The sequence below is a fragment of the Brassica rapa genome, chromosome A07 (assembly GCF_000309985.2).
Source record: "Brassica rapa cultivar Chiifu-401-42 chromosome A07, CAAS_Brap_v3.01, whole genome shotgun sequence".
In the NCBI taxonomy this organism is placed as follows: Eukaryota; Viridiplantae; Streptophyta; class Magnoliopsida; order Brassicales; family Brassicaceae; genus Brassica; species Brassica rapa.
The window spans coordinates 24,880,548-24,893,139 of record NC_024801.2 but is presented as its reverse complement, the minus strand read 5'-3'; the positions used below and the strand labels follow the sequence as shown (position 1 = coordinate 24,893,139).

The 12,592-nt window shown below is 33.3% G+C and overlaps 2 protein-coding genes and 1 pseudogene across 3 annotated transcripts; all 3 read left to right on the top strand.

The window, feature by feature from the left end:
• Positions 1–51: 51 nt before the first annotated feature.
• On the top strand, positions 52–2,545 carry LOC103831573. Its single transcript, XM_009107455.3, has one exon. It carries the CDS (start codon positions 1,538–1,540, stop codon positions 2,339–2,341), a length of 804 nt encoding a protein of 267 aa, XP_009105703.1. The 5' UTR covers positions 52–1,537; the 3' UTR covers positions 2,342–2,545.
• A 462-nt stretch (positions 2,546–3,007) lies between these two features.
• LOC103831572 lies at positions 3,008–5,161 on the top strand (annotated as a pseudogene).
• A 1,639-nt stretch (positions 5,162–6,800) lies between these two features.
• On the top strand, positions 6,801–12,566 carry LOC103831570 (beta carbonic anhydrase 3). Of its 2 annotated transcripts, XM_009107453.3 has the most exons (10): positions 6,801–7,058; positions 7,639–7,722; positions 9,699–9,763; positions 10,049–10,189; positions 10,723–10,771; positions 11,022–11,138; positions 11,229–11,282; positions 11,695–11,783; positions 12,022–12,127; positions 12,214–12,566. In XM_009107453.3, the coding sequence occupies exons 2-10, from the start codon at positions 7,669–7,671 to the stop codon at positions 12,379–12,381; spliced, it is 843 nt and encodes a 280-aa protein (XP_009105701.1). In that variant the 5' UTR covers positions 6,801–7,058; positions 7,639–7,668; the 3' UTR covers positions 12,382–12,566. The 2 variants fall into 2 exon arrangements, with proteins under 2 accessions (XP_009105701.1, XP_009105702.1); XM_009107454.3 differs by lacking the exons at positions 6,801–7,058; positions 7,639–7,722 and adding an exon at positions 8,686–9,606.
• The last annotated feature ends 26 nt before the right edge of the window (positions 12,567–12,592 follow it).

Below are 12,592 nucleotides of genomic sequence, written 5' to 3'. Positions count from 1 at the left end.
GAGTGTAAAAAAACTCGAACCGACCAAGCAGCCAAACTGAGTTCAACCATAAATAGGATTGGTGGCCAACAAGTAAGGTTCTAATAAAAGCTATCAAACCGAATAAAAATCTGCCAAGAACCGTCTTAACCATGTGATTAATGTGACTCAGTTGAATCCGTTGGCTTTGGTTAAATAGATTTCTCAGCTTTAAAAAAACTATATTTATTCTAAAAATATTCATCATGAACAAAATAAATATGTTTCAGCCTATAACTAATTAAACACAATCATATCACAACTTTTAAAATTCGCACATCCTAAAACCAAAATATAATGTAGCATTGGAGATGGTCTTACATTGGTTTTATGTTTTGTAAAAGTTATAAGAAAAAAGTAAACAATTTATAGATGAGTAATCTACCACATAATTATCACCACTCTCTTTGAACCGACAAAACCGTAGATAGACCGAAATTCCAAAACATATGTCTAAGAGTATACCACAAAACCGTAGAGAAAGTTAATAAGCTTTTATCAAACAAAACATATCATGTACACTTTTAAACCCATGAGTCCATGATCAGAGCTGAATAATTCCATTCCTTAGGGGAATGCTAAATTGCTAATACGTTAATCAAATGCGAACCAGATCGGTGGGTCAACTTCTCAAACCGAAAAGCCAAGTGAGCTTCTCGAGGAAATTCTTTATGAACAAGGTCAACACGTGAACCTCAAGCCACCTTCCACGTCAGTACACATGTCAGACCATTGAACAAGTCCTGTTTTGCTTCTCGAACAAGTTATTTCGGTAATTTACCCATTCCGTCGTGTTCATGTTCCTTTCCCATCACACGAAGCGCTTTTAATATATTATTTTTGTTGTTTGATTTTTTTTGGGTCAAATGGTGAAATATTTTTGTAAATCATTTATGTGATTTGATAGGAGGAAAGTCTTTGTTAAACTGTTGATATATTCTCAGCTAAAAACCAAGAAAGTTCAGCTCAATCTATATCATGTGTTTTTCCATTTCTAACTAGTTTATCCACAAAACAAAACAAAAAAAATATTTTCTATTCATTGCATTTTTCTAAGGTCAACTATTCATGACTTTTCTAAATTGGTGCAAACGATGTATTCAAGATTTTAAGATCACGTTCAATTAGTTTTTGTTCTAGAATCCAAGTTCAGTTCCAAGTATATATGCTTTGCTTAATAGACATGGAGAACAATTAATTTCATTAATGTACCAATTTTTCAAGTTCAACTTCGAGTCTTGACCAATAAACGATAATATTTGGCAATTAATTTAGAGTTATTTGATACTAGTAGCTTGTAATATTATAAAAGAAGAAAAAATAAATAAAAATAGGAAAATAAAAGTAGGAGACTGAAGAGGCTTTAAAATATCAAAACCATGTATAAAAGAGAGCAACGCTTCCTCTGTTTCTATCAAACCTCTTCAGGACTCTTTTTTTTCCGTTTCAGTTTTTCTTTTTTCAAGAAAGAGAGAAACTCTGTGTGTTTGTATTTATTTGGATCTAATTGTTAAAAAAGATGCAAGTTGTTTCTCCTTTATCTCCGGCGACGAGATTCGTCGGAGAAGAGAGCTTCGCCGAGCTTTACGGCAAACTAAACGATGACTTCAGCTCGAAACTGAAGGTCGGTTTTACAAACGAGGAAGAAGAAAAGAACAGAGATGACAACAAGTCTTGGTGGAATCAAGATGATGATGATGATGAGAGAGAAGAAGGAGAAGAAGATGAAGAGTTCTCGTTCACGAGCTTAAACGCAGATAACTCACCGATAACCGCAGACGAAGCCTTCGAAGACGGTCAGATCCGACCGGTTTATCCTCTCTTTAACCGGAATCTCCTCTTCGAACCGGAAGAGAGAGATCTCCGCTCGCCTCTCAAGAAGCTCTTCGTGGAGAGCGAGGAAGCCACCACCACCGAGAGGGAGGAAGAGTCTGAGCCGATGGGACCGTACTGCTCGTGGTCAGGCAGAACCGTGGTGGAGGAAGCTTCGCCGGAGACTTGTCGGAAAAGCAGTTCGACGGGGTTCTCGAAGCTGTGGAGGTTTAAAGATCTCGTTTCGAGAAGCAACAGCGACGGAAAAGACGCGTTTGTGTTTCTGAATCACGGCGACAAGAAGAAGCAGTCTTCTTCTAAGCCGGCGGCTAAATTGAGCGGCGGCGTGAAGAGAACGGAGACGAAAACGACGAGATCGGCACATGAGAGGTTATACATGAGGAACAGAGCGATCAGAGAAGAAGGGAAACGAAGATCGTATCTTCCTTACAAACATGTCGGATTCTTCACCAATGTCAATGGACTTACTAGAAATGTTCATCCTTACTGATTCCAACTTCTTGTGCGTTTTAAAAAAAAAAAACACAAATTACTTAAAATGGTTTAATTTCTTCCCGACAAAACTTTCCCTTTGTATATACTTTTTGTCTTAACTTTGCCTGTATTATATAACCTTCTTCTTGAATATAGTAAAAGTTGCTTATTAACTTTTCAGTTCACTTGTATCATTTGAATAAATGATTATTTGTTTTTTTTGATATGGAAAGTATCGTTTGATTCAACGGATTTGATATGATATTAGCCATCTTGAATACAATTAGGATTGCGCTCTCTTGCATGAAAATTTCCACACACTCCTTTAATAATCAAATCTTTACCGTATGTGACTTATTAATCTTCAAAACGTTAAATCTTTACTAACAATAACAATAAATAGTCATTTTAACTCTTTAAAGTGAAAGCTTAAATAAATAAATAAATCACAAGTAATAGTGTAAATATGTTCCAAAAAAATGTCCCAAATATGTTTTATACCGACTTGGATACGGACGGAGATGTAATGTAAGCGCGGAGACGTGTAGTAATTGGGCCTCAATTTTAAACTCAAGCCCAATAAGAAACCTGCACAAAAGCAAGAAAAGAAAAAGAACGTTTTTTGTGCTAAAACAACGTTAGTTTCCAAATGTGGAAAAGGAAAATATATTTGGACCAGCAATCTGTGATCTAGTACTAAAGAAGGCCATAGCTAAAGATTCAAATCATTCGGTTAGAAAGTAACAGAGACAAAGAGAGCTAAAGAGAGGGTCTTCTTGCTTTAGCATTTGTCTTGAGATTTTTTGCTTTGTATTCATAACTCTTTTTCAAAAAGTCTCCTCTACTCTCTTCAATCAACCGTATAGAATGGGTATCGAAAAAGGCAATCACAAGGAGCCAACTACAGACGAGAGGAAGCCCCTCGCAAAGTGCAAAAGCTTCTCTTTCTGGTTCGGTTTTTTTTGTTTCATAGCCGGTGCTATTGTTGGGCTCGTTTGGTTGCACAAAGTGACCTCTCGCGAAGAACCAGTTCCGAAGATAGAACTAGCTTCTTTGGATTTCACGGTGCTTAATATCACAGACACTCGTTTAAGTGCAAAGTGGGATATGTCGATACGGATCCCCTACGATCTTCCTAGTGTATATATATATGTCTTCAAGGAGACCTTCAAGCTTCCTTCCTTTACAAGAATGTCACTCTTGCTACCTCTTCCCCACAAAAGTAAGCAGTACTTTTATTTTTCTTCTCTTTTTTATTTATATTTATTTTGTAATTTAGGAAGAATATTGTATATTATATTAATGAATCTTCTTTGTAATCAGGTACAAAGATCTCCAATACAGTGAACCTCAGGTTCTTAGGATTTCAGCGGGTGTTTCGGGAGAAGATATTGATGGTTTGATAGTTAAAGATATAACTGAAGATATGAAAGAGAAGAAGAAAGTGCGGTTAGGAACGCGTTTTTATCTCACTGATTGCAGGGAAAAGACAACTGGTACTATGAGATACGCATGTGATGATGTCACCTTGCGATTCGAACCAGGTTCCGAGATGAAGGCGGCTTTGTTTGGGATGAACCCTAGATGCGTGGTACGAAAAGAAGCCGTGATTATATTATCTTAAGCTAGAGATTCATCGATCCTTTTCTTTTTAACATCAAATTCATGGATCTTACACTATTAGCTTATTTAATTACCAAATCGGCGAGTTACAATCTTAACCTAGCTAGTTAAACGTATGATTGCGTTTATTTTTCCGAACTTAAATGAAGTTATTTTCCATTTATTTTATTAGTTCTGCAACAGTTTCACATCATTAACAGTTGGAACTCCTTGAAAAGGATGAGATGGTGCGAGGTTCATCCACCACGGACCAACAAAGTGTCCAACACAATAAACAAATTATGAGTTACGAGAACTAAGTTACTTGCACAACTTTGTAAAAACATTCTAGAGGATGGCTACAAATTATTTCTTTTTCCTTTGCATAGAACTACCCAGCCAGTCACATTTATTTTGGATAGCTTAGTTTGACATTTTATATTCTTCAGACCCATTCTTTATATTGCATTATGTTTACCAACAATCTTAATTGTTAAATATCTTCCAAATACAGCCAAATTCATTCACTGATAGTGACAAGTAACGCATTAAAATGCTTTTGACACTAACACACCAAACTGAAAAATATATTGTTTGTATAGAGGCCCATTTACAAACTTTTTTTTTAGCAACAGCCCATTTACAAACTATAGTTAAAAAAAACATATTACTTGGGCCAAAAATAAGCATTGTCAATCTTAGAGGCAAGGGCCTCTGTAATTAGCAGGTTAACCTATCCAAATTTAACCAACCATATGCTAGATCTTAACACAACTCATGGGCCTAAACTTTGGTCCCATGTTGACTGAAACCATAAAGAAATAAATAGTCTATGTTTCTGTTGATATAGACCCATTACACCCCATAAGGCATGACTAACCCCGGTCTTAACTCATAACTAGATTTTGACCCGCGCAGGCGCGCGGGTGTACATTTTGAAAAATATGTTGATATTTGTTTTTCATGTAATTATTAAGGTTTTACAAAATGAATCCAAAGAACAGAACCTATACCGATCCGAAAATATAGTACCAAACCCGAACATAAATTGATTAAATATTCGAATTATTCAAAATTTTGTTATTTAGAGAACCAAATCTGATCCGAACCGAAGTATTCGGGTACCCGAATTTATCTAAAAATAGATTTATATACTTATATATATATTAATTATTTTTAGATTTAACGTATATAAAACATTAAGAATGATACTTTTAAATTGGTTTAAATACTTGAAAATCTATATATAGATAGTCAAAAGTAAATATCTGCAATAGTTAAAGTATACTCAAATCACCAAAAATACTTAAAATAATTATTGATTCCATATCCAAAATTTTAAATCAAACCAATTGATATGTTAAGCTTAGGTATTCTGACATATGTTATTCAAATTTATAGGTAATATATTATTTTATTTATAGATTTTGAGAAATTTAAAATAGATAATGATTTAAAACTTTAAAAATAATTTAAATGGGTTATCCAAACGCGAACCAAACCCGCAAAGATCCGAATCAAACTCAAACCAAAATTTAGAAACATCCTAACAGGGCTTAAATTTTTGACTCCGAAAACCCGAAACACAAACCGATCAGAACCAAACCCGTATGGGTGCCCGAAATCTCATCCCTATTCATTATTATATATCGTATACTGTCATCATATAATTAATTGTATTTTATACGTACCATCATATAAGTAATCATATAATTAATAGTATTTTATACGTACCATCATATAAATAATTACATATATTATATTTATAAAACTTAATAGGAAATATAAAAACGATAATTTGAGTTAGTATTTCAAATTGGGCTTTGTATTGTATTTTTATTATATATATTGACAACATTTTTGTATAATGGTTATTGAAAAATAGTTTAGTAAAAATCCATTTTTGAATATATGTATTAGTTTTTAATCAATTTTTGATATAAATCAACTTTAAATTATTATTTTGATTTGAAATATGTGTATAAAGTTTAAATTTTGTTTTATGGTTAGTTTAGAAAAGAAAAAGTTTTAGGCGATTAGATTGACCCGTTTTCGTATATTTTAAATCTCGCCCAGATAGATAGTTTTTTATAATATGATGGACTTTTAATTTTTCTTAAAAACATAAGCCCATTACTCTTTTTTTTCTTAATACTACTATCCTTGTTTCCAAACAAAATTAATTTTTTTTAGAAGACTACAATTTATGTTTCCAAACACTCCAAATTTTTTTAATAGTCCTATTCAAGTCTCCAAACACTCCAAATTTGTACTTGAGTTTTAATAAGATAGATTTGTTATTATTATTACCCGAAAACGGTTCTTATATATTTTATTTAAGAAACGATTCTTAGCTTTTCTAAATTAAAATCTAAGAAAAATTAAGAATCATCTCTTACCCGAATGTAAGAACCTAGTTAAGAGACTAGAGTTAATCGTAGTATCTTGTCTGTGATGTCACTAAACTTTCCAGCTGACACTCGTCTTTTTAAATCTTAGTGTCCATTAGATGAATGAGAGGTTTAAACAATATAAATTATTTTAAACCTATAGATTGTTATAAAGTTTAATTAATAGGAGTTTGATTTGGTTTTTGATTTAAAGTAAACGAACTTTTCATTTTGAAGATTATTTACTATATTTTGAATAAATGATGGAAAGAATTAAATAATTGTGCAAGCATAAAATTAGGAAAAATCTTATGATTTTCTTCTATAATTAGTATAAGTAAATAAAATATCAATCAGCTGTAAGTATAGGGAGATCCTATATTTTGTTGTGATTTGTTTGCTAGATAAAATAGTAGATATAAATAAATAAAAAGTAAATGAAAGAAGAAGCCCTGCTTCACTTAGCTTTCGCTTTCTCTATCCCGTTACGGAGCGCCCCCACATTGCTCGAATGGTCGTCATAATTCCTCAAAACATCGAAAATCAAAACCCCAATCTCTGGCCATACCCAATAAATTTTTGAAATAAATATATATTACGTTCTTTAGGACGGATATATTAAATTTCAATTCCCGAAAAAGTTCTGCATTTATCTTCTTCGCCTGTAGAGGTTTTCGAGGAGCTATCAATTGGCCAAGGAGCATTACCAAGTCCTTCTTTATCCCCTAACCTTTGCCTTAGGTAATTTCATCTCTCACGTTTATCTTTCTTTTGTTTAATTTTATAAGCGAGTGATTACCAATTCCACATGAACTTTGTTTCTTCGGATTTATGTTTGAAAAACTAAAAGAAGTCTATAGAAGATGTGTGTTGGGGGTTAAGACATCTCAAAAGCTGGCCATTTGTTTCCCCAAATTATATTATAACTTAAAATATATTTTTAACTGAATAGTTTTATAATCACTCATGGAAATAAAAATTGTAATACAAACGACTTAGGGACCCTTCGGTCCTAATGAAAAGCCAGCTTGAATTTCTTTAGCATTTTGCAGATTGTGTATGTATACATTTTATACATATGAAACAAAAGAGTCGAGAACCATTCCAGTTATGGATTCATTTATCTGTGTTTAATATTCGAGCTTTGGCCATCTCATTATTTCAATCCAAATACTATAACCTTTATAACTAATCTGCTATGATTTTTTTTAAAAATACGTATGCCGACGTGAGTTAATCAATAATGTAGTCAATAATAGAACGGGACGTTATCTCTAATTTATTCAAAATAAAATAATTGAATTAATACATATTATGACAGATTGCTCGGAGAAGTAGAAAGAGATTCTTAATGGCTCCCACATTCGGCAAATGTTTCACGTTCTGCTGCGCTAAGACCTCTCCGGTAAGTCAGACCAACACATTTTCAAGCAAAACAACAAATGAACATTGTCTTTATCTTTGTGAAATAAACTAAATTATAATTAGGCTCTAGTGCTATCTTAAAATTTCCTTTTATGATTTATCTATGCTATGCAACGTCGATTTTCAGAAATTTTTAAAAGCTAAGCTTTTAAATTTAACAAGGGGCTAGCAACTCTTGAAGCACTTTTTTATAGCTGCACCCATACATTGTGACGAAATCGACCTCGAAATAACAATAACAAAGCAAAATGCTAACGCGTAAATCAAATGCCAGCTGGTGAGTGCGGTGAAACCGTTAACAACATGACGCGTGTTATTGGCCTATAAACCTGCCTTCGTTTATCCTGGCCACCGTCCCATCAGAAAAGACCATTTACCTTTTTCCCTGCGTCTACTTAAGGCTGTAACTGGAATGCTTTTTTTATGAATGGAATCATGTGGAATTAGTCATTCATAGACATTCCAAAAAAAATTCACCAGTTAAGTGGAAAAAACAAAAATTTTGATTCCATAAATTCCTGTGGGATGAATGAGGAAAAAAAGGAATCACGTTAAAAATCATTCATGATAAAAAAAGAGGAGGAATGAAAGGGATGGATGGAATGAAATAATTTGAATATAATTAAAAAATAAATACATATATCATTCCTTTAATTCCAAAAATTATCACTATTCCATTCCATTTTATTCCATTGATTCCAATTCCATTTATTCCATACATTCCTAGATTAAGTTTCCAGTTACAGCCTAAGTTTACTTCGAGTTTAAATCAGTATGGTCAAAATAAATAATCTAAAATTTTGTTACCGAGTAGAGTTAGTGTAATCAAGATTAAAAGTTAGCTTAAAATTGCGATAGATTAACTCTATAAGTCGTGATATTAACCAGAAGTTGTAATATAAATGTTAATTATGTCACTAGAATCACTCAAGTAAATAATTATGTCACTAAAACCAATTCACGAGACTTAAGATTTTGCATTACATTCTTGAAGAAATATTACATGAATATTCATGTAATGTTAATGTCATCTCTATCTTGACAATTTGCTATTGGTGAGGATATCCTGCGCTGATGATGAGAGTGCATCTGAGCCTGACTCATCATTTTCTATCAATTTTGATATTAATTCACGCTTCTGCGTGACAATTTCTGATTGGTATTTGTATTTTTGGAAAAAGTTTTGTACCAAACAACAATGATGAATTTATTTTCTAGTTTGCAACCGATAATGGTATAGTTATTTTCTCGAGTCATGGGTAGGAAGGGAACTATTTTACCTAACACAAAAAACTTACCGCAAATGGAAACGGAACGTGAGGTGGATAAAATTTCGAAAGAAGTTTGAATTTACTTTCTTTTGTTTTGAAAAGAAAAAAGAATAATGTTGTGTTAAAAAAAAAGAAGAATAATGGACTTGTTGTGGAATATTCTTATCATAGCTACAGAGAATGCATATTATCTGTAAACTGATAAATGAATAAGAATATAGAACCATAAGTACGGCATGTTCATTGTTTAGTTATCACCACCTATATTATTCATGGATCACCAGTTCGCCCCTATACTTTTCCAGTATTTACCATCAAGTCACTGTATCTATAAGATATATTGTTAAAAAAATATTAATCTTCCCGTTTTTGTGGAGGTTTATCTTTTTCTTCCGTGTAAAGAAAACAAGCTGGGTAGTGGGTACCAAAAAAAAAATAAGAGAAAATGTAAGACTTAACCAAAGAGGACATAGAGTTCTCAGTAGTCTATAAATATACCTATTCTCATACTAACAGAGAAAGAGCATTAAGTGATATCACATTCCTCCATAAGCTTTTTATAAAATCATCATCCTCTGCTTTTGAACCCTAAGGTCTCTGTCTTTCCTCAGATCCCAAATTTCATAATCATCGTACTCTTTTTCTGGATTTTGACCTGATCATCGTACTTTAAAAAAATAATCAGGAAGGAGACGAAATGGCCACGGACGCGTACGAAGCCGCCATCAAAGGACTTAAGGATCTTCTCAGGTACGACAACATTGTCTCTGCTTCAAAGGACAATCATTACATAAAAGTGTCGGCATACATATTCACATTCAACGATCACCACTTTAGTTTTGTTTTACCTTTGTTCATGAATCATCATCATTTCTTGATTTCTGCGTTATACTATTTCGCATTAACTGAAATTTGGGACTGATCCTAGCCGTCGATCTCTGAGTCCGGTTTAATCCCCGGGGGATAAAAAAATGTTATATTCCACGTATTACGCGTTTTTATCTAATAAGTATTCTTATTGATGTTGTTGGTCAGTAAGAAGACAGATCTAGGGAACGTGGCCGCGGAGAAGATCAAAGAGTTGACTCAGGAGCTTAAGGAGCTTGATTCCAGCAACTCTGACGCCGTTGAACGTATCAAATCCGGTTTCACCCATTTCAAAACTCAGAAATACTTGTGAGTTTTTTCCTTATTTTTCATAATTTTACTTTCCTTTTTGAGGAAAATCATAACTAATTATTCAATTTGTTCTGATCCGAATAAGAATTTCGTGAGGCTGGAATAGAATCATCACCTATTGGTCCATTTGCTATCTTTAATAAAGCACATCCATGGGTCATTAATGAACTTATCTACGTTATTCTTTGCGTATTCCCCTTAATATTATACTACTAGTTTTTATGTCATGGGATAGTGCTAAAACAATTATCAAAAGGTTTTTGTATAGTTTTAGATATTTTTTTAGTTACTACTAATATATTATGAATTTCAAAACATATAATTGAATTAAATTATTGAATATTGTTAATAAGAAAAAAATATTTATAACCAAAAATTATTTTGTTTTTACTGCGAGAGGCTGAAAAATCAATTAATTTGAAAGAATTAGAGTTATAATTAATTGTGCTAATATTATAATGAAACTCTGGAATTTAAAATCGATCCTCATTTTAATGGAATATATGTGCTTTTGTTTCATTTGTATCCAGGAAGGACAGTGCTCGGTTCAATGATCTTGCCAAGGGTCAGAGCCCAAAGGTTTCAACTTTCCCAAATCACTCGGTTCATTTACTCGTTTTTTTTTCTGACCCTGTTCTTATTTTGACTAAAACCTAAAAAAAAACTAGTATAAATTTCGATCAATAATGGAGATGAAGGGAAAGGTGTGAACTGTTATGTTGACTTTATGAACACGCATAACAGTTTTAGTATCTCAATAATAGACCACTCTCTTGATATTAAACTAAAAAACAATCAAGTATTTGAAACGACGTTGAACATTATGCAGTTTCTGGTATTCGCTTGTTCTGATTCTCGAGTGTGTCCATCTCACATCTTGAATTTCCAACCTGGCGAGGCCTTTGTTGTCAGAAACATTGCAAACATGGTTCCACCTTTCGACCAGGTTCATAAAAAAAAAACCATGTCAAACGCAAAATTACATATCACAAAAAGTTTGTTATATATATGGTTTTTATTTGTTATATTTTCACAGAAGAGACATTCTGGCGTTGGTGCCGCCGTTGAATACGCAGTTGTACATCTCAAGGTATATTAAAAAATTATCCCCTCTTTCTAAGGAAGGATAGGCACTTGTAGCTTTAACTAAATAAGAAAACGTGCTTATCTTATATTCAGTTATACTATTATTCATCAAAAGTTTGGCTCTTTTGATTGTGCCCATTATTTTAAGTCGTCGTTTCTAAAGCGTAGTGATGCATTATTCACATGGCCCTTACTAAAAGTTGATGTCTAGTCACATTACCGTGGTATTTGTTCTCTTTGCATCCACCTAACTTGTTCCTCCTTTTATCTTTATGCCACTAGGAATTGCAATTCAACAATTATCATTTTTATTAAATAAAGAAAGCTGGATTCTTTTGGATTATGTAGACATGGGTCTAAGGCTTTGCAACCACTTTTTATTCAGTCAACTGTTTTTAATAGTCCTATTCTGGTAGGTGGAGAACATTGTGGTGATAGGCCATAGCTGTTGCGGTGGGATTAAGGGTCTCATGTCCATTGAAGATGATGCTGCACCAACTCAGAGGTAATCAAATGCTAAGAGCATGATTAATGGGAGGTTTTTACGGTGGAGTTTTTAGCGGAATAAGAACCGGTTCTTAAATCTTATTTAATATTAGTATATATATTCTTGTCTATTGTGTGATTTTCTTGTGGAACAGTATCTAGATGATGTGTTAAAAAAAAGTATGTAGATGATCAACTGATACATAGTTTCTCTTGGGAATGTTCACTAACGATGGAAAACCCTCTAAAATTGGCAGTGACTTCATAGAAAATTGGGTGAAGATTGGTGCATCAGCAAGGAACAAGATCAAGGAGGAACATCAAGACCTCGACTACGATGAACAATGTAACAAGTGTGAGAAGGTAAAAAATAAATTAAAAGGACACAATAACACAAACAAACAACCAATGCTCGGTTATTCATGCTTAACAAATCTTGTCTCTTGTAGGAAGCTGTGAATGTGTCGCTTGGAAACTTGCTTTCATACCCCTTTGTGAGAGCTGCAGTGGTGAAGAACACACTTGCAATAAGAGGAGCTCACTACAATTTCGTCAAAGGCACATTTGATCTCTGGGAGCTCGATTTCAAGACCACCCCTGCTTATGCCTTCTCTTGAACATAACTCTTGTGAGATCACAAAAGCTTTGACTGCATCCTTTCTTTCTTTCTCATGTTGATTCTGATCTCAACTTCTCTTGGTTTGTTTCTTATTTTCAATCTTGCAACTTTGCTGCTTCTGTCTCAAAGAGCTGTAAACAATAATACTCTGAAAAACCTTTGAATCTTATTTATTTTATCTAAGTGACGTGCGGCTCAAGAAATACCCA